Source organism: Fusarium oxysporum, chromosome 2 (genome assembly GCF_000149955.1).
Source record: "Fusarium oxysporum f. sp. lycopersici 4287 chromosome 2, whole genome shotgun sequence".
NCBI lineage: Eukaryota > Fungi > Ascomycota > Sordariomycetes > Hypocreales > Nectriaceae > Fusarium > Fusarium oxysporum.
The window spans coordinates 211,682-238,296 of NC_030987.1; the positions used below are offsets into that span (position 1 = coordinate 211,682).

The 26,615-nt window shown below is 49.2% G+C and overlaps 13 protein-coding genes across 13 annotated transcripts in view; 3 read left to right on the top strand and 10 right to left on the bottom strand.

Moving 5' to 3' along the window:
• FOXG_05628 (uncharacterized protein) overlaps positions 1–896 on the bottom strand; it is a gene marked incomplete at both ends in the record, with an annotated part of 1,946 nt that extends 1,050 nt beyond the window's left edge. The window contains 3 exons of the mRNA XM_018384041.1: positions 1–217; positions 275–657; positions 724–896. Coding sequence (XP_018241063.1) covers positions 1–217; positions 275–657; positions 724–896 — 773 coding nt within the window. The remainder of the gene's footprint in view (positions 218–274; positions 658–723) is intronic.
• Positions 897–2,395: 1,499 nt separating this feature from the next.
• On the bottom strand, positions 2,396–3,995 carry FOXG_05629 (uncharacterized protein; the record flags this gene model as incomplete). Its single annotated transcript, XM_018384042.1, has 4 exons — positions 2,396–3,100; positions 3,167–3,288; positions 3,351–3,474; positions 3,528–3,995. The coding sequence occupies 4 exons, from the start codon at positions 3,993–3,995 to the stop codon at positions 2,396–2,398; spliced, it is 1,419 nt and encodes a 472-aa protein (XP_018241064.1).
• A 429-nt stretch (positions 3,996–4,424) lies between these two features.
• Positions 4,425–5,242, top strand: FOXG_05630 (3-oxoacyl-[acyl-carrier protein] reductase). Its single transcript, XM_018384043.1, has one exon. The coding sequence runs from the start codon at positions 4,452–4,454 to the stop codon at positions 5,217–5,219; it is 768 nt and encodes a 255-aa protein (XP_018241065.1). The 5' UTR covers positions 4,425–4,451; the 3' UTR covers positions 5,220–5,242.
• A 1,175-nt stretch (positions 5,243–6,417) lies between these two features.
• On the bottom strand, positions 6,418–8,942 carry FOXG_05631 (salicylate hydroxylase; the record flags this gene model as incomplete). The annotated part of the gene is made up of 6 exons (XM_018384044.1): positions 8,593–8,942; positions 8,254–8,526; positions 7,925–8,180; positions 7,675–7,869; positions 7,409–7,600; positions 6,418–7,349 (listed from the first exon to the last, which is right to left on the bottom strand). Exons 1-6 carry the CDS (start codon positions 8,875–8,877, stop codon positions 6,418–6,420), a joined length of 2,133 nt encoding a protein of 710 aa, XP_018241066.1. The 5' UTR covers positions 8,878–8,942.
• A 528-nt stretch (positions 8,943–9,470) lies between these two features.
• Positions 9,471–11,773, top strand: FOXG_05632 (uncharacterized protein). The gene is made up of 5 exons (XM_018384045.1): positions 9,471–9,890; positions 9,949–10,374; positions 10,427–11,190; positions 11,246–11,350; positions 11,400–11,773. Exons 1-5 carry the CDS (start codon positions 9,745–9,747, stop codon positions 11,615–11,617), a joined length of 1,659 nt encoding a protein of 552 aa, XP_018241067.1. The 5' UTR covers positions 9,471–9,744; the 3' UTR covers positions 11,618–11,773.
• A 306-nt stretch (positions 11,774–12,079) lies between these two features.
• On the top strand, positions 12,080–15,195 carry FOXG_05633 (uncharacterized protein). Its single transcript, XM_018384046.1, has 4 exons — positions 12,080–12,415; positions 12,466–12,716; positions 12,769–13,730; positions 13,804–15,195. Exons 1-4 carry the CDS (start codon positions 12,183–12,185, stop codon positions 14,929–14,931), a joined length of 2,574 nt encoding a protein of 857 aa, XP_018241068.1. The 5' UTR covers positions 12,080–12,182; the 3' UTR covers positions 14,932–15,195.
• Positions 15,196–15,221: 26 nt separating this feature from the next.
• On the bottom strand, positions 15,222–15,806 carry FOXG_05634 (uncharacterized protein; the record flags this gene model as incomplete). The annotated part of the gene is made up of 1 exon (XM_018384047.1): positions 15,222–15,806. One exon carries the CDS (start codon positions 15,804–15,806, stop codon positions 15,222–15,224), a length of 585 nt encoding a protein of 194 aa, XP_018241069.1.
• Positions 15,807–16,132: 326 nt separating this feature from the next.
• Positions 16,133–17,560, bottom strand: FOXG_05635 (histidinol dehydrogenase; the record flags this gene model as incomplete). Its single annotated transcript, XM_018384048.1, has 3 exons — positions 16,133–16,375; positions 16,432–17,131; positions 17,187–17,560. 3 exons carry the CDS (start codon positions 17,558–17,560, stop codon positions 16,133–16,135), a joined length of 1,317 nt encoding a protein of 438 aa, XP_018241070.1.
• A 529-nt stretch (positions 17,561–18,089) lies between these two features.
• Positions 18,090–19,202, bottom strand: FOXG_05636 (alcohol dehydrogenase). The gene is made up of 3 exons (XM_018384049.1): positions 18,604–19,202; positions 18,443–18,550; positions 18,090–18,391 (listed from the first exon to the last, which is right to left on the bottom strand). The coding sequence occupies exons 1-3, from the start codon at positions 19,114–19,116 to the stop codon at positions 18,224–18,226; spliced, it is 789 nt and encodes a 262-aa protein (XP_018241071.1). The 5' UTR covers positions 19,117–19,202; the 3' UTR covers positions 18,090–18,223.
• A 292-nt stretch (positions 19,203–19,494) lies between these two features.
• Positions 19,495–21,026, bottom strand: FOXG_05637 (uncharacterized protein). The gene is made up of 4 exons (XM_018384050.1): positions 20,363–21,026; positions 20,096–20,311; positions 19,876–20,046; positions 19,495–19,829 (listed from the first exon to the last, which is right to left on the bottom strand). Exons 1-4 carry the CDS (start codon positions 20,692–20,694, stop codon positions 19,622–19,624), a joined length of 927 nt encoding a protein of 308 aa, XP_018241072.1. The 5' UTR covers positions 20,695–21,026; the 3' UTR covers positions 19,495–19,621.
• A 1,036-nt stretch (positions 21,027–22,062) lies between these two features.
• Positions 22,063–22,194, bottom strand: FOXG_05638 (uncharacterized protein; the record flags this gene model as incomplete). The annotated part of the gene is made up of 1 exon (XM_018384051.1): positions 22,063–22,194. One exon carries the CDS (start codon positions 22,192–22,194, stop codon positions 22,063–22,065), a length of 132 nt encoding a protein of 43 aa, XP_018241073.1.
• Positions 22,195–22,533: 339 nt separating this feature from the next.
• Positions 22,534–24,152, bottom strand: FOXG_05639 (uncharacterized protein; the record flags this gene model as incomplete). Its single annotated transcript, XM_018384052.1, has 5 exons — positions 22,534–22,801; positions 22,851–23,565; positions 23,614–23,713; positions 23,768–23,933; positions 23,986–24,152. 5 exons carry the CDS (start codon positions 24,150–24,152, stop codon positions 22,534–22,536), a joined length of 1,416 nt encoding a protein of 471 aa, XP_018241074.1.
• Positions 24,153–24,678: 526 nt separating this feature from the next.
• FOXG_05640 (aromatic amino acid aminotransferase I) lies at positions 24,679–26,436 on the bottom strand (the record flags this gene model as incomplete). Its single annotated transcript, XM_018384053.1, has 4 exons — positions 24,679–24,939; positions 25,000–26,159; positions 26,209–26,242; positions 26,293–26,436. 4 exons carry the CDS (start codon positions 26,434–26,436, stop codon positions 24,679–24,681), a joined length of 1,599 nt encoding a protein of 532 aa, XP_018241075.1.
• Between the last annotated feature and the right edge of the window lie 179 nt (positions 26,437–26,615).

Here is a 26,615-nt window from a genome sequence, read left to right on the forward strand (position 1 = left end):
CAATATAGCGCAGCAGCAATGGAAAGTAACCAGCCTGTGCCAGCATTCCAACCGCTGATACCGCGGTTCTCGAGAATAATTGTGCCCGGGGCGTAATCGCCATCAGCCATACCTAAACATACTGAGATGGTAAGTACCATTCCAATCAGAGAGAAGCCTGTCGTCGATTCGGTCATGAAGTCGAGGTATCGCTGCTTGATCGTATAGATTGGGATAACTATCAAGAGTGGATAGGTTAGTGGAGGACTTGTTAACTTCAATCTCTGTCGCTTACGTGACAGGACAGTGATGCCCAGGTAGCAGAGATAAACCTGATATCGCTGCTGTTCGAAATCGGGGAACCAGGCCGCAGCACAACCAAAGGCAGAGATGGCTGTATATATGAGACCGGAGCATGTGGTGATCCACCACGCAAGGATATTAATGGACCCCGTGACATAGGCACCAAGATTGCGGGTTTTCGGCGACGCGATGATATATGTAAAGTGGTATTGTCCACCAGATGATGGAAACGCAGAGCATAGTTCGGCCAACCCAAGGAAGACGATCCACTGAGCTGCAGCGGCGATAAGTAGGGCAAATAAAGTAGTGACGCCGCCTCCATAGATGAGCACAAGGCCGAAGGACGATGCATACGTGAGCCATGAGTTAGAGATACTATTATACGAAGAAAGAGAGGAAAAGTTAATAAGATATGATTGTGAGATGGGGTAAAAAACCAACCTGTATGCTAAAGCGAGTGCACCTAGCCAGGAGAAAGATCTCTCAAGTTCGGCTTTGTGTCCCTGGGCACGAAGACGCCTGTCGTCGGCGTCGATGATGGACCCCTTGCCAATCGAGGGGGCACGGTTGGTAATCTCGGCTTGGCCAAGATCCTCTGAGGACTTCTTATCCATGGTGTAGTAGGGAGTGTTGAATAGTTAATAAGAGTTGTGAAGATTGATTGGGCGACACAAGGGGATGTTAATTTATATAACAATATGGATGGCTGAGGAAAACCCGTGCAGACACCTGAGGAGACACTGCAAAGCCATGTAACCTCACTATCAAGGTGCGGTTCCGGAGCAGCCGCTGTCGGGTGAAGCTACTGTGTGTTGGTCTGGCCCCCCTTTTGTCGCGATGCTGATATCAAGCTGAATCGGGAAACTTCTCCAAGCCTCCCTGTTGGTAGAGCTCCATTTCCCCGCCTTCTTACCCCAGATTGCTATCAAGATCGCATTTAGGCGACGCCAAGGCCTTGGTGTTATCTATCGCACCCTCACGAAGGGTCCAGAACGGTAATACAATTTGCGAGACCGCCGCGATACCGGGCAAATGGAGGTATCACCAGGAAGACGCAATAGGATATTACAATAGTAGTCCACGGCGACAATCTGCGGGGAAATAAGTGCTAAATTGGGACTAGTAGTATAGAGATATGCAGCTGTATTAAGCATTATGTTGGTTAGTAAGTGGAAAGCATCTTGAAAACCTTTCTTTTATCCTGGGTGTATGCCTACCGTGATTGTGAACCTTCAATTGCTGCAATGAAAGGCTGATGTTCCTTTCGCACATGAGATATAGCAACACTGATATGTTACACCAGTCGCTTGAGTCACCATCTCTTCGTGGCTTTAGATTTTCGTTCTGGGTTTACTCTCATTGCTTGGCAGACTGTCCTTGACTATTACGTGAACACATTTGTCGAGAACAAAGCCTTGACCTACCGCGTGCCACACTATCAGGCGACATCTACATCATGCCAAAGGCCATGTCAAAGCCGATGAGCAAGGGAAATGACATTCTAATTAGACCAAGAGACAAGGTTCATAAGGCTTACGTGCCTTTCAGTCCTGTCAACTATTAGTAACATCCTTAACACGATGTTGTTATCTACGAGACCACGGCTGAGATTCTCCTTAAGATGAAGGAGTACTCAGAAGAGCTTGGCCGGGGCGAGGAATTTATATACTTCAACTTTTCTTTACCCAAGTAGATCATTGATTCCACTTCTGTGCCTGCTTTATAGCTATTACTTCCTATCATGGTTAGTATAATTGCAATTCCCCAAATTGGACTAGCGTCTTGCATTGCATCTTAATGTATATATCTACCTTCCCTGCTTAACTATTTTCCACCGTGTCAGCAGAGATTTATGCTGCATATGCTATGGGCGATTTTCCCAAGGCTTATGCAATGTGCGACGCTCGTCCTGAGCCGTTGTTTTGACATTGTTCCTATTTGGGACATTAGTGCTTAAGCGAACCGTCCAGTAATAGGAGCCGACCCAGAGCCTCTGAGTTCTGCGTGGTGAGTAAAAGCTCTCAACCACAGGTCTCAACTGCAAATGATACATCTAGTTCACTTTCTAAGCTTCAATAAGTATGCTTGTCATATACTGGGAATTCTTCTAGTACTAGTTATGTACATTTTCTAAACCTTCCACACCATTTTGGTCTCCCTTATTGAGATAACCAGCCACTACACCTCGAGGGTCCCATTTCTTCCTGATGTTCATGAGTCTCTTGCCTTGGTCCTGCCCCCAGAACACGGTCAAGCGCTTTTGGAAATCGGCGTCTCCAAGATAAGATCCTTCTGAGTCCCGCTTGATCTTATCAAAGACATGTGTAAGCCAAGATTGACATTTGAGGTCGTCGGCCTGATCTTCCCAGATGACATAGGCAGCATAGTAATGATCGGTCTGCATCGAGAGCGCCATATCTTCAAAGTTGTCATCCTCGATACTGCGTCGAGAGCCGGGAGCCATCGCGTACCAAAGGGTAAATGACTTCTTTGTGGGGAGTGATGTGAAGGACTCCTTTAGGACAGAAACCACGTCGGCATCATTTCGGATATAAGAGTTGTCAACTGCATATCGGTGACCCTCAGGGTTGGCAGAATGCTGATGATCGTACTGCTCCGCTAGTGAAGTTTTCTTGCAAAACCACGAATCTACGTGACCTGGTGGTGCTGAGTCTTGAGCCGGCTGCAGCGCGGACCGTGCTTCTTCGTCACTATTTTTAAAAGTGACGAAAGAGATTAAGATATGCTCTCCTTCCCGGCCTGGTAAATGTTGTCCAACTGCAACAATCTCAGTGCCCTCGTCGAAAGTAGGAGCAAGCTATGGATTGCCTTAGCGGAGTGATCACCACGTAGGAGCACAAGCTCGGAACGGGGCATAGCAAACCTTTAAAACCCAAGAAAAGGCCGCTTCATAATCTTTCTTCTCGTATATGTAGACCGATGATCGCATGTGGTTGAAGACAGGAATTGTTTGGAGATAGAATCTCGTAACGACAGCCGGGAATCCTATGCCATGAGGGAGAAAAGCATGAGAAATATGTTGATCTCTCAGTGAGCAAAAAGCTTACCTGGGCCTGATCCACGTGCCGCCCAATATAATTCCGTGTTGGTGGTTTTATCACAGTGTCGCTTCTCCCCATCGGCCGTCACCACGTCAAGAGCCATCAACCTTTCGCAGGCAAAGCCCCAGTTCTTTAAAGATATTGTCAGTCAGAATACTATTGCATTTCCCTCAGCCACTTTACCTTGCAATTCCACCCCATGCCTCCTTGCAGAAGAAATCCTCCAAGAGCAACCTCTGGGCAATGGCCACCGGGGAACATGCGGCCACGTAAGCCCAGCAGCTTGTTGACCATCCTCCCAGTCATGCTAGGTGATGCTTGTAGCACTCCGGTACTGTCGTCTAGAAGAAATTCGTGGTACTTGCCCAGGTCGATAAGAACGGCACCCTCTCGCACACTCCAGGCTGCCCAACTATGACCACCAGACCGCACTGAGACCCGGGCACCCAGAGTGCGTGCAAGCCGAACAGCCTCTACGATGTGATCCTCCCTGGTGGCTTCGACGACGGCAAGAGGCTGACTGGATGGTCGGCGGTGGTTGAAGACGCGGCCCACCCTGGCCCTTTCCCAACTCACATCGCCTCGCCAGATGATGGGAAATGAAGGAGGCAGTTGAGATTTTGCCTGCGCAAGAGCATCAATTTGCGTCATGGTTGTTGGTTGGGTAGATTGGAGTTTGGCAGGGACGGTAGTCGGATTAATATGGATGTGCTCTACTGTACGAATAGCCGCCTTTCTTGCGCGCCTTATACGATCAGAATGTAACTAGTGAGTAAGTAGTCTAAATGCTTGCAGAGCCGAGGCCGCTCCATCCGAGTATGATCGGCTGGCTGTGGGGGCTCGGATATGCTTCCGATCATACTGGGACCACATTCCGAGAGGAGTGAGAGCTGTCTTAGCTTGACTGGGGCCCCCCTCAGCCGATCGGAGATGCTCAAAAAAGCAGAGGGGGTACCTGTAATTTCTGAACTCAAACTCAATCTTCAGGGGACCAAGCAGCTGGGCCAGCCAGTCATCAAAACCCACTAAATTTCCAAGTCTTGCCAACCACAATTCTTGAATTCATTGCTTCAAGTCACACCACAAGCCAGGAAAAGCAGCTCGGCCATGTCGACACAAGAGCCCCTTGCTGGCAAAGTAGCCATTGTCTCAGGCAGCGACAGCGGCATAGGTTTTGCCATTGCCCATGAGCTTTCGTCTCGTGGAGCATATGTCGCCATCAATTACCCATTCTCTTCTCTAGCGGACAGTGCCAACAATAAGGCAGCGTCTCTGCCCACCAGATGCATCGCCGTTTGCGCCGACATGGGTACAACTCAAGGCCCCAAGAGGCTGGTCGAGGCAACCATCCGAGAATTTGGCCGATTAGACATAGTCGTCAACAATGTGGCGCTAGCAGTTAATAAACCTCTTGAGGAGCAGACCTTGGATGACTGGGATCTGTTGGTCAATGTTAATGGGCGCAGCACCTTCCTTCTGACCCAGAGTAGCCTTCCGCACCTAACGCGAGGAAGTGGGCGAATAGTCAACATCTGTTCCGCTAGCTCACGAGGTTCTCCTCCCTTACAGACCATCTATGCCGGGACCAAGGGCATGGTGGATTCCTTCACTAAATGCTGGGCTAAGGAACTTCCTCCGAAGTATGGGTGCACGGTAAATGCCGTGTCTCCAGGCCCTACCAAGACCGAGGGCTTTCTGGCTGCTGGCGAGGAAGCCATGCGTATCTTGCAGCCTGCAATCGAAGCTACACCTGCGGGAAAGCGGATGGGTACACCGGAAGAGATTGCGTTTGCTGTGGGGTTTCTATGTGATGAGCGGGCAAGCTGGGTCAACGGTGTACATTTGGCTGTGAACGGAGGACTTCACATCGATTAGTTGTTACTACCCCCGGTCAGAAGATAATTATTAGAAACCATTGGCGACAGTCAGAGAGATGGACTATCTATATCAAACTATAGACTGTATACATAACGAGGATCCTTTTATCTAGTTCAGATAGTACCAGGATAATATAGGATTGTATCAAAGCAGATCGAAGTCATAAAATATAAAGAGAGCATCTGTGCTAGAAGACAGATTTAAGCCCTCTGGGATATGTTAATATATCCCTGGAAGACTTATTTTCTTATTATTGTCGCCGATATGTAGTTTACTATTCACGTTTCGGTGCTGTAGTGAAGTACACCTTAAGTAATTCTTCCCTGCAAATAGCCCTTTCTTTCATCTTAATAGAATAGCTATCTCCGTGCCCAAGCCCAAGCATACCAAAGTAGCGGGAAACACCTCTGCCCTTATCCATCCGGCGTTATATTAGGCTATTGTGGCTTCGTCTTAAGATCACCCAAGCTCCTGACCACAAGCCGACCGGAGGCGGTCTTGCCCCCCTCAATTCTCTAACCCCTCTTTCTCGGCCCCTCATGCCCATGGTCTAGGGACACGACGCGTGAAAGCGCGGGTAGGGATCACAAGGGCGGAATTCTTAACCTAATGAGGTTGGTATCTGAGCGGACTCAACCCGGTTAATGCCTGCCTTTAAGTCGTCTGTAATAAGGCTTTAGTTAAGGCCCTCGATATCAAGCTCGCCTAGCAGGCAAAGTTGAAGAAGAGTGCAACATGAACGACAGAGTTAGAGACCAGTATTCCACATATATTGCCGTTTCAGACAATTCAATCTCCCGGGTTGTAGCTGATAGAAGTATGTACTGTTGCCCTGTCTTCGACGCCATCTATTAATAACGTCTATAAACGGTCCCGACCGACTATTAATGGCTCTAATGCTATCGTGGTGTCTCATAGGCTCCACGTTGTTATTGGAGCTGGAATAGGCGGTATTATAACTACTGTCTGCCTTTGCAAGTAGGGACATTGTGTAATGCATGAATGTCTATAGTCTCAAGCTTCAATAGTAGCAGATTACATGTTTGTTACCATACTCAATTGTCTCTTGTTGATATACTGCTACTGTACTATATAGCTGAGTTTATCAGCGATGATGACATACTGCAGATTTATCCATTCTTTGGATACCACTAAAACTAAGACATTTTTATATTTAGAGCTGACAGTCCCTTGCTTAGTCTATTCTTCGAGCACTGGATACGTCTGGGACGCCAACACCCTCAACAACCTTTCCACCCAGAATCTCATACACGGGGACTTCTGCCAACCTCGAGACGACGTGGTGGAGCGTCGGCAAGGCTTCCCAATCGTGAGGATCAAACTCAAAGCTGGCTTTGTCTGCAGTGAAGACCCTCAGAACTTGACTCGGAACGACCTTGGACTCCTCTGAGTGAGGCACAAAGGTAGCATGCTCCACATCTGCTTTGCCACGATCTCCCACCTTGGGGATGTACTTGTAGGCAAAGATTCCCTCGTCATCCTCGCCTCCGATCGTCCCCTTGGAGCTGCCGCTATCCGTCTCGTGGAGACCCTCAAGTGTGAATGAGCCAAAATTGACGCCTTGCCAGCCTGTCTGGATTCGGTAACTGTTTGTCCGCCTCCAAACGTCGATGGAGCAATACAGCTTTGGCATTCCGAGCTCTTCCCGGCCACTGACAATAGGATCGGTAAGATTCTCCCACAAGATAGGCAGGAATGTTCCATCACGAACGGTACCGTCTTTCTGTACATACTGGACGCCGTGGATGTACAGCCCAATGTGTCTATACCCAGAGCCGCCCAGCCACTCCATTTTATTGAGCGTGGTCTGTGAGAAGCTAGCATATGCGACTGTTCCGGGGCTCTTGAATCGGAAAGAAGTAGAAGGGAAAAGATTCTGTAAAAGAGTTCGTGAGGTCTTGAACTTGATGGAGGCTGTGGTGAATGTCGAGTCGGTAGCATTCCTAGCTTCGCCTGTGAAGGTCTGGCGTGGACCTGGGAAGGGCCCGAACGAGATGGGCATTCTCCAGTAGAGATGAGGCTTCCGAGCCCAGTCCCAGTTCCTGAAACGGTTGGTAGAATGGTCCCATTCATCATGGCCGAAATTGAAGTTGCTATACGCCATCACTAAGTAGAAATGACTGTTAGTCGTGGGATACAAGTGTGGGGCTACAAGGTGTACTGACTGTCAAAGTCCTTATCCGGTTTATCCTTTCCTGCCTGGCGTGAGAACTCTTGGATCCGGTTTGCCCGGTCATAACGAAAGTCTTGGTAAAGACGCAACCGCTCAGGCACCTCTTCCGGGGAGGTACCGAGTGGGAGAACGACTGCGAGGGAGGCCGCGTCTTCAATGGCAACACCAGCACCCTGTCCCTGGTCTAAAGAAGCACGATGTCAGTACTACCTTATCGAAAGAGGCATACTCTGAGTGAGATGATCGGCATATACTTACGAGGAAGAAAGGGATGAGCGGCATCACCAAGAAGAGTCAGTCTTTTGTCAGTCCACGTTGGGAGAACATCCATATCTAGCAGCTCCCATGCCTTGAGGGACTCGGGGCTGGCTTTGCTCAAGAGCTTCAACAAAGCAGGATCAAAATCCTTGTATACGTTCAACAACACCGACATGCTCGTCTCGTTGTTCCAGTCTTGCCAGTATTCGTCAGCAATCTTTACGAGGTCAACAGTCTAGCGACAACATACCTTCTTTGCTCCCAGGGTCGCTCTCTTCTCGCGGATGAATGCAGACAAAGTTGAACATCTTATTGTCATCGCATGGATACATGACGATACGTCTGTCCGCAGCATACCATATGATGAGCTGGCCGTTATGCTGTGCAAAATGGGCGGTTTCTGGGTCGTCGAGAGCATCTTGACGGGGGACGAGGAATCGGAAAGCACTCTTGCCTGAACTGTACGCTTGCCAGTCTTTTCCAACGATTTTCTGTCGGGAACGAGACTGTCACGAATGCTTGTCAGTATAAGGTCTAGCAAGTGATTCAAGATCGAAGGCTGAAAGTATCGTTACTTACATGGACTCCATCAGCGCCAATGACCAAGTCTCCCTGGACTTTACCGCCATCTTGCAAGAAGACGGTGGCTGTTTCTGTGTCTACATCTACCACGCGGCTGGACGTTCTGAGCACCGCGGGGATACCAGGTCCCTCTGGTGATGTTGCAAGTCGTTTGAGCTCTTGATGCAGCCGTACGCGATGGACCAAATGCCACGGATGCTGCCAGATCTTGTTCGCTTCCGTAAGCTCGGCATCACGTATCACTTCATTGGCCGCATTAAACTCTTTAATCTGCCGTCATGCCGTACACGATCAGTATCTGGCATCAAGAGCTACATCGAGCTTGGAGGTACATACCCTTTCAAACACATTTGCGCCTATGGTCTCGGCAAAGATACCAAGTCGGCGAAGGATCCCATTGGCGTTAGGTGCCAGGTGCATCGCCGCTCCAACCTCGTTGGCAAAGCGAGACTGCTCCAGTAACGTAACTCGATGGCCCTGCCTGCGAAGGAAGATGGCAGCTGTGAGACCACCTATGCCGGCCCCGATAACAACGATGTTGAGCCCATCGGACTTGGCAGCGGCAGTGTGGCCATTGATGACTGCATGAGAGACGCCGTTGGGTTTCATGATGTGATCCATGATGGCACGGCCAGAAATCTTGGACAACAAAAGTAACGATGGTTGCGGAACGCTGGCCTTGCTTTTTCTTCATACAGTTTTTCTTCTTCTTCTTCTTCCTCTTCTTCTTTTTTTTTAGCTGATTCCCAATAGTTTATGCTTATACAGCGTTGGCTTCCCGTCTTATCTAAAGGTGCTGCAACGGACGACGGACCTGGGTCCTTTCAACCTGAACCTCGGCCTTCCGCGCAGAATCATGATTACGGTCCCGATTCACGACTTCCATGAGCCGTTTTCTCATATCGACGACTACAGGAGGGGCCGAAGACGAGTGAGGGGTCAAGACCACATCGGATCGGCTTGTGGTCGACACCAAACCACTTTAAGCTAATGTGGCAGGGGCACTGTCGCCACCAAGCACTATTCTGTCCTCTAGCCTGTTTGGACCAGAAAATGCAGTGCCGTCTATTCTGCAACCCAGCAGAGTCACAAACCCTTGCACTTTGTGGGGTTTCCTATGGAGCATTGGAAAGAAACTCTTCCTATCTGCCTCACTACATCAAACCCCGTGGGGAAGACACGCTAGTGTTGGGTGGAGCCGCCCCTCATCCGCGTTAGAGCGCGTCGCTAGCAGATTTTGTCCCCCTTTCCAAGCTAATCAACCATCAACACATTCAGTGCATGCTCACCAACGTGCATGTCTGTTAGGTTGCGCAGGCCGTATTTGAGGTTAAATACATTCCATTATGCCCTCTTCCACTCGTTGAGCTTTGGAAGGGCTCTTGGACATTCGCCCGCCGATCCTTTTTTTGCCTGAGGCTCGTGATTCGTCAGCATTCGCTGTTTATCAGACAACTCTTATCTCTTGTTCCCTTGTACATCAACACCATGTCTATTAATATTCCGAAGACCAGCCTGGGCACGTCTGATGTCCGTAACGACATGCTGGGAGGCCTGCGCCTCCGCAATGAAGAGACCAACGAGGTGATACTCATACCATCCCCGACGAATGACCCCAATGATCCGCTGAACTGGTAAGCTCTCACCTGGCACATGTCCTCGGCCATGTGAAGCATGCTAAGCACGATATAGGTCCAAGCCATACCGTTTCTACATCGCCATACTCGTCTCCTGCGCCATTTTCTTCAGCAACTTCCTGGCGGCTGGACCCTCTGTCGCCATCGTCAGTACCACCGAGTCCTTCTTTGGTCCACCTGGTTCCGATTTCGATGACAAAGTTGCCAAGATTGCCTATTTCTTCACCACCACTGCTCTTCTCCAGGGCATGGGAAACCTGATATGGATGCCTTTCGTCACAAAGTACGGTCGTCGACCTACCTATGTCGCGTCCTTCATACTCTACACAGCCTTCGCTGCTTGGGCTGGTGGTGCAACTACATACGGCAGTGCCTTGGCTGCACGCATCCTCATGGGCTTTGCGTCGGGTGTCGCTGAATGTCTGGCCCCCTTGACTATCTCGGACCTGTTCTTCTTGCACGAGAGAGGTGCCGTCATGGCGTGAGTGACCATGTTTAGATACCCAATTTGCCTCAGCTAAACACATGAATAGGATATATACCACGGCACTATCCTCTGGTGTGGGTGTTGGAATCATTGTTGCTGGACTTATTACCATCAACCTGAGCTGGCGGTATATCTATTGGATTTCGGTGGCTTTGATTGGAGCTTGTACCATTCTGATCATCCTCACGTTCCCTGAGACTGTCTACAACCGCCAGGAAACTCCAGAAGCAACACATACACATATTGATTCCAATACCGCTCATACCCCGCATTGCAAAGATAAGAATAAGGATATTGAGAAGGTTCAGTCTGACGAAACCTCGACATCCGGACACCTATCTTATTCTCCATCCCCAAAGCGCACGTTTTGGCAAGATTTGTCCCTGTACAGCGGTACACACACGAAAGAGCCCTTGCTCAAGCTATTCTTCCGGCCAATTGTTCTCCTCACCCTTCCTCCAGTACTTTGGGCTACCCTCGTCATGTCTGTTACGATTGGCTTCCTCGTTGCCATCAGCTCCAACTTTGCTGTAGCTTTTGACGATATTTATGACTTCGAGCCGTGGCAATCTGGCTTATGCTTCATTTCGTGTCCCATAGGAGCCGGTGTTGGAGCATTCTTTGGAGGTCACTTCAGTGACAAGGTGGCGGACCGACTGACTCGCAACAATGGTGGCATTCGAGAGCCGGAGATGCGACTGCCTGCTATTCTCATCTCGCTTGTGATCGCGCCGCTTTCCCTGGTCCTGTATGGCGTAGGCATCGACCGCAGTTGGCACTGGATTGTACCTACCATCGGCCTCGGTCTTTGTAAGTCTGCACAGGACCCTTTTACGCTGTTGAATGTGCTAACCGGAGCCGAAAGTGAACCTGGCAATCGTTCAAGCTACCAACATAAGCTTGGTCTACACCATTGACAGTTACCGTCCTGTTGCAGGAGAGTTAGCAGTCACGCAGCTAGCATTCAAGTGTAAGTCTACTGCCTCCGTGGCCCGATCAAGGAAGCTGACGAGATCTAGCTGCTTTTGGGTTTCTCCTCTCTTTCTACACTAATCCGTGGATTAATATGAGTGGATATGCTAATGCATTTGGTGCCATGGCTGGAATCTCGGGAGCGGTTATTTTGTGCTGGGTACCTATGTATATTTGGGGTCGAAGGATCCGCCATGCTACCTGGAACTGGGGCTACATTGAGAAATTTGTTCACTGGAATGTGGATCGTGAGGTGGGCGAGTAGATGTTATTCAGGAATCCAGAAGCGGAGTGTGAGCCTGGTATGATGAAGCATAATATTCGGTAGTAGTACCCAGTTAGGCGCGCTTTCAGAAATTGCAAGTTCCTAAGAACTATTCCCCGTCGATTAACCCGTGGCTCTGGGCCGTGCTTACCCATAGCCTAGAGGATTGTCATTTCACTACCGATCCTATCCTCGAGCGAGGGTGAAGTGCATCCACGACAAGACATAGATAGCTTATTTTCCAGGAGCCAGAACTCACCACCTAACGACACTTGCTCACTGCCTGCTCCGTGACGGCCCTAGCTTCGTCGCAGCTTACTTTAAGCATATCCCACGACCAATGTCGTGCCTACCCTGGGGCCAAAAAGACGATCTGTGTATTAGCGTCTTTTCCCCGCGTCGCCCACATCCCGATAACCTCAAAATTCACCGCACTAGTCTCAACTCCCCCTAGCGTTATGGCGCAGGTCATGCTACCACCGACATAGAACAGCCCAGCAACATCACAACCATCCATTGTGACTATGATCATCTTGTCATTCCTACTCTGGCAGTCACAAGCGATATGAGCGCTCCAGCCGCGACAAAGAGACGCCTATCGTCTCCTCAACAAAACCCTTTCCAATGCTCCTATTGTCAACGCTCGTTCGGGCGCGTGGACCACCTCACCCGCCATATCAGATCTCGTCAGTGGCAGCAGTATAACGTATACCCATCTCTCAAAGTACTCACACTAGTTATAGATGCGCAAGATAAACCGTTCCGTTGTCACATTTGCGACAAAGCCTTTGGGCGCCAGTATGTAATCCCACTACCAAGTCGGCATTCACTCATGTGACGTTGATTAGAGATATCCTTAAACGTCATGTGCTTGGACATAATAGCACCGAGTCTGGTGCTAAGCGATACAAGCGCATGTCGAATGCCGCGCCCAGAGTTTCCCAGGCTTGTAAAGCTTGTGCGGGATCTAAGCTCAAATGCGATGAGGATGCCTCCTGCAGACGCTGTGTGGCCAAAGGGATCACCTGCGAGCGAGATACTCGATTTACAGATACAGGAGACAAGACATCACCAGGTACTAGCATCCAATCTACCATAGGTAAGGACACCACAGGATGCTTGGTTTGGAAGTCGATTGTTAACCCAAGCAGATCAAGAACTGTCGATACCTGTATTCGACCCTGGCCACCTGAGCTTATCAGAGGATGACTTCTCCAAGTTCCTAAAAGGTGTCATGACCCCCGTAGAGGGACAGGAGAGCCGGCCAATCGATCAAGCCGACCTGACCAGCATTCATAACATTTGCAATCCGCTTCCGTCCCATGGCCTCTTGGACTTCCGGGTCGATGGTGATCCGCGGTTCGACGATGTTGCCATGGACCTCTGGGACTTGCCCTGCAGTCCATCCTTCTACTACAACGGAATCCTGCTGGAACCAAAAACATCCGTGTCCGTCAACCTTGAGATTCAACCGCCGAACTCAGCCAACAATGCTCGTCCAGCTGTGTTAGGCCATGTGGCATATAAGGAATCAGCACTCGGAATGTGGGAGCCTTCACAAAATGACCACCTCAACTCCAACATCAAGGCTCTGTCAGTTCTTGGCGACAGTCCCCAGGACGCCATCCAACTAAACAGCTTGGAGGCAAGTAGCCAGCGGTTCAAACCACTCTCGGTTGGTCTGAGAGACCAATTGCTGCTGTTAACATTGAATGCTTGTAAGCCGGAAAGCAAGCTCGCCATCATCAGAGCATTCCCTCACTCCGAGATTCTGTCCAAGCTCATCGAGAGCTTCTTTTCTCACCATCGTGTCCAAACCGACTCGTGGATACATGGCCCTTCGTTCGAACCAAACCAACAGGGTGCAGAGCTTATTCTCACCATTGTCAACATGGGCACCATGTTTGCCGATTCTAAGATCTTGCATTCGCTTGGTTTTGCTCTCCATGAGGTGGCTCGTTTGTCGCTACCTATAATGTTTGAAAGTGCAAATTCCATGACTAGAATTCTCTGGGCTCTCCAAGCGTTTGTTCTGGATATTGAGATGGGGCTGTGGAGTGGCATTAAGAGGAAGATGGAAATTGCAGAAAGTCAGCGCCAGATGCCCTTCACAGTATGTCATTCCGTCCCTGTTAACTTGTCTCGAGTTTCATTTTATCATCGAGCTCCTGCTAATTCGATCACAGATGCTACGGCGTGGTAGAAGATTTAGCAAAGCCTATCCTGCCGCTGATCCTCCTTTGCCAGAAGACACAGGCGAAACCTTGCAGAATAAGTGGCTTGCCTGGATTGAGCAAGAAAATTACAACAGACTCATCTATCACTGCTTTGTTATAGATACTCAAGTCAGTATTGCTATGTCAACATGTCCCTTGATATCTTTCTCGGAGCTCAAGACGCCTTTGCCAGAGTCTAGCGATCTATGGCTTGCCAAAGATGCAGACGCATGGAAAGCTATATACTTGAGTGAGCAGCGCCAACACACAAGGGTTACACTGTACGACTACTTCCGCAATGCTGCAGAAATTGACAGCAGCTATGATGTTTCGTTTTGTCAGCTTGTCATCCTCTCGGGTATCTGGGGGATGGTTTGGCAATGTCTACAAACCATTGCCGTGCTAGACAAGCCAAGACACTCGGACCCAGCATTGACTCTTCGGCAGCAAGAGATTCTCCAGATATTGCATCGATTTCGCGTCAACATGATGGGGGATGAGGCAAGCTGGCAGGATGGCCCGGTAGCCATGATGTACCATCTCGTGTATATGCACTTACACATACCTTTTGAGGAGGTTGAGCTGTTTGCGGGCAAGGGACACCAGACTGATGCCCGGCACGCTCTATCTCTACTCTTAGACTGGACCAACAGCCCAGAGTCACGGAAAGCAATATGGTACGCCGGCCAGATTATAAGAGCAGCAGAGAAGTTCGACCCTGGTCGTCTCCGGGGCTTTTACACTATTGCGTTATATCAAGCGAACCTTGCCATTTGGGCCTATGCGGTGGTGTCACAGGTCAAGGGAACAAATAAGGATGGTTCCATTCACAGCAACGAGATGGTTTGTTTGAACGGGCCGGAATCTCCACTCGTTCAGAGGTTCATCAGCCGAGGGGTGCCTTCGGTTGCAATCATCCAACCATGTGCACCTCAGCACGACAGTTCTCCCATCCGGCTGATGGACCGGGAGGCGGTTGTGAACTACGTTCTCAGCATTTTGAGTGCCAATTTCTCGCATGTCGACGCGATACCGCCTTTGGTCGAGAACCTTCAGCAGCTTCTGGACAAGCTGGGCCGAGCCGAAATCGATGTATAGGTGAAGCCGATGTGGGGGACGTTGAGTGCGTTCGGAACGCCACGTCTCCTCCGCATCGATGCTGCTTAGTCCACTAGCTTCATCTGAAGAAAATAGCGGGCTGAGGCAGACTCTCACGTCAATAGTCCTCGATCACCTTACCGACATAAAACTCTTGGAGTTGTGTTTGCGCTAGCTTGTCTGATGTAATTTAAGATCATAGCACGTCACTATATGACTTTAGATGTTTCTAGGCGACAATCGTTAAATCTATCATAAATGCTCACATGATTGTTTCTCATGTAGATCCGCTAGTTCTTGGCTCCTACCTCCTCCTCATAACCAGGAATGGTATGCATCGAGTTATCGTGGAGTTCTTCACCGGCAACTCTCAGACATGTAGCCGGCTGCAAAACATAAAGCATTCTTGCCCATGATTCCCCGCTCCTATTCTTCCAAGCATGATTGGTCCCCCGCTGAATTGAGATATCCCCCCTTCTCATGACTCGTTTCTCGCCAGAGTCCAGAATCAAGTCAATCTCCCCTTCCAATACCACGCCATAATCTAGGCTGATGGTCCGATGCATAGGCGATATTGCGCCGGGAGGTATGTCGACGACGCGAAGGACTGTCCCCGTTGGCAGAGTGATCCCTGGAAGGTTTTCAGTGTAGTGTCGATATGTATTTATATCTGCTTCGTCGTTGAGGTTGACGGGGAATTGGTCAGTCGCGTAGCAGAGAGCAAAGTCGACATTGTCTGGAAGGGTCTGGAAGGGAGCGTCCTCGGGTAGGGCATTTGAGAAGGTCGTGGTGCCCTCAGGAGTGTGAGTGGTGACGAACCGCTTGATAGTTCTTAGATCCTTCCGTGCGTTGTCTGTAGGTGTTTTGTTCTCCATCTTGGCTGTTCAGGTATACGAGTGCGATGTGTCCAGCAATTGACAAGGGACAATAACAATCAGTTCAACTGTGAGGCTTTTATGAGACTTAGAAGTCGGCTTTTAACCCTACCTATACCACGATCAAATTGTCTAAACAGTTTAAAGTTAACCTCTGATGTGGAGAGCATAGAGTGGTCCCGAAGAACTAAAACCTTCTTTGGCTACAATACTACGCTAACAATAGCTGCAATGCAACAGGGCATGAGACTGCTATCCGAAACCCAAGAGCATCAACTATCAGACACAAAGTGGGGGCAGTTTATGATTCCTATCTAAGTTTCCAATTAGGGCTTTATCCACTCAAACTTGTCCCCGACGTATCGATGTGCACGGATGTCTCCAGACCTCGCGTGACCCTCAAAAAGTTCCACCCTGGCAGCCCTTCCACAAAGCTGACCAAGTTCACCGCTTGCCTGAGCAGATTTGACTTCCTGATAGGTGACAGTGCGGAGGAACTTTCCCACCCATAAACCGCCAGTGTACCTTGACGCGTGTTTTGTAGGCAGAACGTGATTCGTACCAATACACTTTGCACAGCAATGTTAGTCTCGGTGGCATTCAAGTGGGATTCGACACTTCTTACCTTATCACCAAAAGAAACGCAGGTCATGGGGCCAAGGAAAAGGGCTCCGTAATGTTGCATCTTGGTTAGAGCGTCTCTGTGGTTCGCTGTGAGAATTTGTACATGCTCGGAAGCAAACTCGTCGGCAATCTGGTAGGCCTCATCAACCGTATCAGCAAGAATGACCTCCCCATAGTCACGCCATGAGACACTAGCTACTGCAGCTGTCTTAAGCGTCTCCAGCTGCTCATCGCAGTATTCAATGGCTCTCTTGGCAACTTCAGCTGACGTGCAGATCAAGACAGCAGGTGTATCCGGTCCATGCTCAGCTTGAGAAAGAAGATCAGTGGCAATCATGTAGGGATCTGCTGTTTCATCTGCCACGATCAAAACTTCTGTTGGGCCGGCAAAGAGGTCGATTCCAATCTGACCAAACAACTGCCTTTTTGCCTCGGCAACAAAAGCATTCCCTGGACCTGCGATGAAGTCCACCTTGGGTACGGTTTCGGTCCCGATTGCCATTGCTGCAATGGCTTGAATGCCACCAAGGATGAATATCTCATCTGCCCCTGCGAGATGCATGGCTGCAACTGTGGCCAGGGGAATCTCACCTGCCGCAGGGGGCGTACAGGCTACTACATTTCTGACTCCTGCTACTTTGGCTGTCAAGATGGTCATGTGTGCAGAGGCCAGTAAGGGGTACCTCCCTCCTGGGACGTATCTAGACAGGGATTAGCATTTGAAGCCATGTTTAAGTTGAGCTATCGAGTACTGACGCTCCAACGGAATCAATTGGGTTATTCTTCTGACCAAGAAACACACCACGAGCCATCTCTAGCTCAAACTCTTGGATCGAGTTCAACTGGGCCTCAGCAAACTTTCGAACGTTGGACTGAACAGCCTTGATATCGTTGATCACCTGCTCTGGGACTTGCGCCATAACTTTGTCTATGTCCTCCTTACAGAGCTTAAAGTTGGAAGGAGACCAGTTGTCGAATTGTTCGCTGTGACGCTGAACTGCGACATCGCCCTCTCGCCGAATGCTATCAATTACTTCCTTGACTATCCTGGGGACATCAGGGAGTGAGCCATTGGTGGCTTTGCTTGTTGAGTTGGCGGAGGCAGGTCGTTTGAGATGTGTTCGAGCCATGATCGTTTATGTCTAAGTTGCTTCAAGGTCTATCGGTAATCGAAACGGATGATGTTTTTGCAAGAACATACAGATATTGAATGATGTCTTTATTTGTATTTCCTCTAACTTCTAATCAAGCCAGTTCATCCCGTATATGACATGAGGTTGATAATCACTTGAATTCTTTAATCTACCCCCACCTACTTGCGCTCTTGATGCTCCGTGGTCTAGCATATTCGTGGATCGGCTTTGTGGGGGGCGGGGTTCGGAAATGTGGGCGACGCTATGCCAGACCCCGGAGAGCAAGGAAGCCTCTGATACTAAGCTACGGTTGCCTGGTCTTTAGACCAACTAAGACATCGTAAGCCCTTTCGTGACTTGGGATGGGGATGCTAAGTTTCATTGCTTCCTCCATCAAGGCTATGAGTCGAGCAGAGGCACTGACTATTGCTAGTTCTATCTAGTTTAATTGAAGTAAGGGGTCCAGATAATAAACAGAGTGAGGCATCAAGATTTAGACAAAGGAGATGAATCGACAAAAATCTATCATAATGCATACATTTTAATGTCAACGGGACGAAGAATATGCAAGTGCTTTTCCATTATTCCAGTAAGTCCACAACCACGTCGTTTGAGGGAACTTGGAGTTCTATCTTCTCCGGCAAGCAAATGAATGCCTTCTCATAAGCCAAAGCCTGCATCGATGACCCCGTTCTGTCCAGTTACTGACTTTGACACGACAAAAGCTTTGACTTGCTCTGCAACATCTTCAACCGTCGCAAAACGCCCCAACTTATTCGTGTTGCGAGCAACTTCAAGTCGATCTGCGGGAAAAGATAGACCCCATTCCTATATAAAGGTGAGATTGCATCCTTTAAGTACCAAAAGACATTCTCGTACCGTAAGTAATATGCCTGGAGAAATGGTGTTCACCCTGATTGACGGCGCAGCTATTTTGGCAAGACATTTGCCGAGGTGGATTTGGGCAGCTTTTGTAACAGCATACGGCTACAGGGCGATAGTCAGTAAACGAGACTCTTCCTGGGATCAGAAGTACATACCAAACTACTTCCGCTGGGAATCACCCCTGCCAAGCTAGCTGTAGACACAAAAACGGGCACTCCAGCTTCTCGCTCGTTGCTTTCCTCGAGATACCGCCTCGCTGCATGAAAAAGCCACAGGTGACTCTTCACATTGGCAACATAGCAGCGGTCCCAGTCGTCCTCGTCAACGTTATCGTCAAGGTCCGAGAACTGGCGCATCTTTGTCCAACCAACATTGGATATAACAACATCTAGACGACCCCCAAACTTCGATGCTGCCTCGTTCACAAGTGATTCGATCTGCAGCTTGTCACACGTATCTGCTTGAATGGCCTGTATGGAGATGTTTGAGCCTGCGTGCGTTTCTTCGCATTCGGATTGTAGCCTTCGGACTAGTTTTTTGGCGCGAGATTCGTTGCTGTTGAAGTTGATCACGACGTTCATTCCTAGGTCGACGGCTAGCATGCGAGCAATAGCTGCACCGAGACCACTGCTTGCAGCAGTGACCAGTGCAACTTTGGACATAGACATGGTCTTTCACTTTCCTATACCTGTATCTGTATCCTCTTATCAAGAATACTTCTTATTGACTATTTTAACAGGGGCATACTGTTCGGCTACGGCTACCGCGGGGTGCGGCCTTGGATACCTCCAGGTCGACAAAGACCCCCGGTCAAATCGCGGCCCGACAGCCCCCCTCATCCCGAGACGGTTATGCTTCCGTGTTTCCTAGGCATCTCCGCCTGATTATCCACAAACCGAAGCACAATTCTGGGCCCTCCACTCAGGAGAATATCATCGTAGTTGACCAATCGAGATCTGCAAGACTATGTCAATGAGACCCTAACTTTGCATCTCGTCCAAGTTCCTCTCGGCGGTATGGAAACACATGCAGAGGGGAAAGCATAGCTCAGTAAATAGTTAATAGGTCCTTTAAATTTATTAAAACAAGGTTTGAAAGACCCGACGGAATATTCCTTAGAAACCCAACAGTTTATTACAATTTAGTATGATCCAATACTCCACATATTACTTATTACATGATTGCATAAGCCGCAACCAAGACACCCAAAATCCTAATATCGATGGACAAGCGACCAGCAGAATTTCCGTTGTCTGGCGAGGCAGTCGCAGAGCTGGAAGTCGTCTGTGACCCATTTGACGTAGCACTCGCAGTTTCAGCGGTTGACGTCCCAGTGCTGGTCTCACTGGGCTTTCCTCCTGCTTGAATAACGGAATCGAGGCTGCGCCTGTTAGCGTATTCCCCATAGTAAATCAAGAAGGACTTACATATGAATGAGACCGTTATTGGTAAGCACATTAGCTTCGATAACCTTGGCATTGTTGAAGAAGATATCGTTATCTATGATTCTAACTCGGACCTCGGTCTTGTTCAGAGTTCCGATGACTTGACCGTCTCGAAGGTAGTTGGAGTAGGTAACTTCGTTGAGGGTATGAGCTCTTAAAGATATGTCAGTAGAATCTATGGTATAGAACAGTAACAACTCACAGAAGCGCTCCGCTGAGATCGTCTTTCGACAGCTCCACATCGGGACTTCCCGCATCCTTGAACGCTTGAGTAGACGGTGCAAGACATGTGACGTTCTTTGAGGCGTCGAGAGCGGGCCACAAGCCCGCCTTTATGAGAGCGCCGTTCAAGGCAGTGAGTCTCTTGTCGTCGGCGGCGTGAACCGTCTGAGAGCAGGACAGAGGCGGAAGAAGGACCCTGCAGATATCTGTTAGTCTGGTCCTGGCGAGCTGGCTTGATGTTACTTACTTATCCACGATCTGGAACCTGCTCGCATTCTTCTCGCCCCAGGATCCGTCAACAGCAGTCATCTTGATGTTTTGCTCCTCACCGGCTCGGAGATTCACAATTGCACCACTGATATCCCCATTGGCTCTCTTGCCCTTTCCTACCCTCGAAGCGAACACAACCTGGCCATCAGCATTGTTGCCGAACTGGCTCTGGATCTGAGGGCCAGCAGTTCTGTTGTTGAACTCCTCACTCTTTAATAAGGTGGGCACTGACAGTCCACGTGAAACATCGAAATCTGTGGATGAGAGCGAAGCTGCCATAGTATGATACGAGAAGAAGACTTGGAGCATTGTCTGGTTCAATTCGGTGACATCCGAGATGCTAGAGTCTTTAAGATAGCTCTTGATAGCATTGTTGGTAGGAATCAAAATGGTGACATTGCTGCCCTGGCTAGAAAGTGTCTCAACCAACACCTGAGGAGCCGCACCGAGCAGAGAACGGAAAAGAGAGAGAGAATCGTAGTCGGCAATAGCACCAGCCAGGTTCTCAGACACGTCCTGAGCATTGGCGAGCGAGAGAAGGGCGAAGCCCTCTCGCTTTACGGGAGGAAAGACTCCCTTTTTTAAGTTTCATGGATGCGATTGCCCGTCTGACAGATATGTAGCCACGAACAGAAAAGAGGTGCAAGACCCTACAAAGCTGCTGCGTGGGGCATACCGCTTATTATGTAGCAATCCATTTTCAAGGCTGTGGCATTAACGTGTTGGAACTGGCTGAGCCCAGACCCAGAAAGACCATAGCCTGCTTTGCCATTGACGAATGAACAGTCTCACAATTAAGCCACGGTAACCATCATTGGTAGGGATGATGCGCTAAGTGAAGTGGCAGACACCAAAGTCACCATAATGAGTGAAAAGGGTGGCGCCGAGCTGAAAACTAGTGTCCAGCCCTTGCTCGCACAGCCCTATCATCCCTTTTTTAATCGCTAATTTCTCACTTGCCTCCGCCATTATGTACAGTTACTAAAACGGTTTATTCGTATTGGGGCTGAAGCGAAATGATGCAGACTGATTTAGGCTGAGTGAAAAAAGGCACCGCCCGAAGACCTCCGTTTTTGAAAGGAGGATCGGAGGATTTCAATTCATGGTAACTTGACGATTTACTTAAAGCCATTAAAGCCAAAGAATTTCATTGAGAAGTAATTGACTATGCTGCGGTCACAGAACGACTCGTCCGTGGCAAGATAACGTGAGATGATTTTGTAAACGTGCAGCCTGCTGCTGTCGGCTGTCGGCTTGCATCATGTAAGCCAGTAGCTCCAGTCCAGCAAGCCAGAGTGACATCCCCGTGAATTGAATAGGTATAAGTCTGACCATATGCATTCTAGCGCAATGTTTTGTGTAACAACCCGGATTGCCAAATCAGTATATGGAAGCTGGCTGGCGATGCAGAGAAAACAACTCTTCAATGGCACGTAGATATTGAGTAGACTTCGGACGCTTATTGAAGGGGAACTGGCAATAAGAAATAGATGCACAAATCGAAAGCAAAATATTATTTTGCATGCAAACAAAGGCAAGAACCATGTAATAAGATAAATGCAATCCCACTCAGACCATTATAGTTAAGGCCTAGAGATTGCAAGTCTTGCGCAACTCCGATCTTTGTCTGAGAAGAAATTGTTTCACTGGCTCTCTCCTGTTGCGTGATGTAACAAGCTACTTCTTTTCGCTTGGCTCATTTTGCCCACTCTCAAGTCTCTGCCCAGCCGCAGCAAGTTGTTGTTCGGCAACTTCATTCCTCTCGTCATCCTCCTTGGCCAACTTGACGTTTCGGAAGAAAAACATCATTAATACCAGCGGGATGGAAAGCGATAGAGATCCGATAGCCAGTGTTTGTTGTGTCATGCGATAACTCAGGTTGATAGCATCACGAGTCTCAGTGCCTAACTCATAGCTTTGTGCGACTACGATTGAGCGAAAAATTGCAGTGCTGTTGGCCTTGGCCTCTTCTGGTAGGTTTGCCGAGAGCCGGCGTGGGAGGAGAGTATTCCATAATGCTCCTCCAATACTTAAAATGCATGTTAATTTTGTTACCTCAAGAAGGGGATCTTGTATGAGACTTGCCTATTACCAACATTGGCACCGAACCCGGATGACGAAAGGAACATGGCTGTTGCAATACCAATCTCATGGTCTGGAACAGCAGCCTGCAAGGAGACCTGGAGCGGAACCTGGGCGAAACCACGGCCGAGGCCAAGAAGGACTTGTCCAGTAGTTAATGCCGCTATCATTCGCGACTCGAACTCCACCAATATTTGTGAAGTAGATCGGAAGCCCGTTTGCCAAAGCAACCATCAAAAACCCGAGAATGATAAATGGTTTAGTATGCTTGACAAATCGTATACCCAAGCCAATGACAAGACCACCAAGGTTCAACGCAACCCGTCGAGAATTGCTGATACATTGTTAAGAAAGTGAACGCCTTGCTGTGAGGGAAGACTTACTCAATGCGAACTGCATGACCAGGGGAATAGCCACCAGCAACCTGCAAAAAGCTAGAAGCAAATGTTCGGTACGTCGAGTCCGACATTGCAATCAAGCATACGGAAGCACAAGCGAGTATGACGTTGCGGTTCTTGATCATACGGAATGGGACGATTGGCTTCTTCGCATACCGGCCATCCCAGGTCAAGAATGCAACGAGTGTAAAGACGCCAACAACCAACAAGACAATAGATGATGGCTCAGTCCACTTCTCAGTGTTGCGTCTTCCCGTTATAGAGAGGGGAAGAAGAGTCATGGCGAGACCCCCAAGTAACAAGAATGCCCCAACGATATCCAACTGGACATGGAGCACTTGACGAGCTTGTACGAACCAAGATGCACCCTTCGGTATCTCAGAAGCAGCCCGCAGTGAGGTTCGCTCACTCACTATACCCCTCTTCCGCGCCCTAAGACTCATAAACACCATGACCGCAATGGTCGGTAGTGCACAGAATGGCATAATGGCAGCCCACATGCCGAATCCCCAGCGCCAAGAGGACTTCAGCAGCATGTGCTCACCAAGATACGTCCCAGCGTATAAAGTTGGTATGGCAGCGAGTGATTCCGGGAGAGTAAAGAGGAAGCCTCTGTTGATCAGGGATGTTACCTCGGCAATAAAGATCTGCTCAGTGATTGTCCACCAGGTATCACCGAATGATTCAAAATGCCACCAGCCTAATGGCGTCAGTCATTGCTGATGAAACGATTAGATATTAGATAGACTTACAAGATATGTTTCAACGTTATGACACGCCGCATAGAGTACATTTGCCAAAGCCATACTGATCGCAGCCCCAGCAAATCCCTGCGGTCGTCCAATATGCTTGTCGACATTTTAGCCTCGGTATTGTAAATAATCGACAGTGGGTATACTCACATCTGCAACTTTGGCCAAGAGTGGATAAGCGACAATCCGAACAATGCCGTGGACGATATTTGCCGTAGCAATAAGCGAATGGCCTTGGAAATGGCTGGTGGCGTATGGATCGTAAACCCCAGCTGAAGAAGCAGCAAAGACCATGCTGAAGTTCATGACAAAAAGGCTGAAATAGTAAGTATTGTCGCCCGCGGGTCCCGAGTTGGAAATTCACTCACCCGACGAACGCCAAAGTAAGCGGAAACTTGGTCCACAGCTTGCGCAGAGCTTCTGTAGGAGCTGGAATTGCACCTTGGTTACTCTCTGTGTCAATTGCAGCACTGCCATCGCTATGATCCAGAGGACCTTGGCCCGCGGGCGTGATCTCGCTCTTTTCCGAGGCCATTTTGAATTTTGCATGATAAATAAACAACATTACAGCAGGGGCCAACGTCTTCTTAAATCTCCAAGAGTATGAGTGCTCCCCCATGCCAAGACGTGTCATCAGATGATACGAGCTCAAACTAAATAATAAAGAGCCTAGATTGATAACCGGCACATCTTGGCATTTTAAGCTCAACCTATTAAAATGCGACTTAAGGCGCGCGATGCAAGCATCACCCCACAGTAACAGCCAAGATTATCTTATCAGATCCTTGCCTTGCATGGCTCTGAAAACTCTTTCGTATTACTAAGACTAGTTCCTTGGCTCTGTACTGTCAAGCAATTGCTCTCCTCAGAATCTCATTTCTTTGCATCCAGAAATTCTGCAACCGCTCACGGGTCGAATCCATGTCTCTTGGGGAAACCTGGACATGAACGCTGCTCAAGAGTGGATGATCTAGCGAACGTCCATTATCGTAAAGACTGATCGGTCAACTTATGTCGAAGTTCGTTATTTATTTTCCATGCTCGCTCTTGTATCCAACAGTCTATGCTTCTATCCGAAAAGACTTCTTGATCGCCGCGCTGAGGCGCTGAACTGCCGTACACATGTCCTCCTCAGCCGCGCTCGCAAATGTGACACGTAGAAACAACTCATTCAGTTCCTTCTGCGGCTCGGCTCGGAACCACGAGCCACGAGCAAAGAGAACTCCCTGATCAATGCTGTGCTGGAAGATTTCCCCTTCAATCTCACCCAGACTTCGGCGCAGGTAATCTGGGTGTTTTGTATGATCAAGTTTCACCCATAGCTATTACACAAGTCAGCACCTCTCTCCAGCATAAAACAGGGTATCGACTAGGGAACTTACAAACATGCCTGCCGCTGGAGGGACCCAAGATGCGATATCCGTGGGCAGGTAGTCCTCGCAAGCTGCAAGTAAGGCATTGCGTCTTCTGGTATAGTTCGTCCTCAGATCAATGAGCCACTTGAGATAACCCTCATGACCCCATGTCTCATCCACCAGTTTCCAGATGATTAGCTGTGATATACCGCTAGGTCCCTGGTTTGCAACTTCAGCATGACAGAGATACCTCTGGATGACCTGCTTGCTAGCAGTTATCCATCCCATTCTCGAACCGGGGACTAGGACCTTGGAGAAGGAGTCCATTCGAAGGACTCGGCCATCAACGTCCAGACTGAGATATGAGGGGACAAGACTAGTCAGGAACTCATCGACAGTCTCATTTACCACAACTTCAGTCCCTCTTCCTGTGTAGGGCTTCATTTGGATGAAGTAGTAAGGCTCGTCTTCGATGATAAAGATGTTGTGTTTTTGGCAAACTCTGTAGATCTCACGTCGCCGCTCGAGGCTCTGTGTCGCGCCAGTAGGGTTCTGTCCAGATGGCACGGTATAAAGAAGATGCGGCTTTCGAGCGCCTCGAGCCGCTTCATCCCATGTCTCCAGAACGTGATCCATGTGATTGGGCAGTAGTCCTTGCTCATCCATGTTGATACCGAAGACCTTGATGCCCTGTGGAATGAAGGTCTCCATCGCCGTCGCAAAGGTGTAGTCTTCGGTGAGGATAGAATCGTCTCTGAACCGGTCACAGAGCATACGAACGGTCTGCTCCAGAGCTCCTGTACTTCCCACGGTCTGGCAAACTGCCCAATCCGCATAAGGCGGGTTATAGACAAGGTCAACGTGTTCTGTTATCCAGCGCATCATCTGTGGGGATCCCGTTGCTTGGCCGTAGTTGAAAGCAATAGATATGTCGTAGTCCGAGGTACCGTCCCTGGTGTCGTATTTACCAATATGAGCTATCTGGGCGCCGCTGGCAGGTGAGTCGAGTAGATGCTGCTTCTCAGAGAAGTTCGGCGCAGTAGGTACACGCATGGCGATCTCAGAGATAGGAAAGTATTCGCTCGAGGGCAGGCCGCCGCCAAGGGAGATCAGACCGGGTGTCTTGATGTAACCGGCGGCTTGTTTGAGGATGCATGGTGGACGCTTGCTCTCGCTACTGAAGTGTGCTTGAAGGTGTTAGTGTTGGATCTGAAAACAGTAGTCGAGATAACATACTCCCCCACTTTCGGGCTAAAGGCTTGCCATCGGCCTATATCCTGATTAACCTCATCGCCATCATCACGAAACATCGATGCTTACAGGTAATTTGAACATGTCGCTGTCAGACATGGCAGCTGTGCCCGGCCGTATCTTGGTAGCTGTAGCTCGCCTTTCGCGCATGAGTTCAATTTTAACCTGACTCCCACCAGGGGAGCCAAGCGCCGTTGCTGTTGAGTGTCCCATGTCGCTTAGCCCTCTTGCTCGAACGATAGATCACGGCCTTTGCAGGTGATTTGACGCATTTTTAAAGACCTTGCACATACAAGATGATGGCTTATCTGCGGTTCCGGTCCTCTAGGGCCTGTCAAAGTCAAAGGGCGTGTGGAATATTGGCTGGTGCACTTTGCGCCCTACGGCGCTGC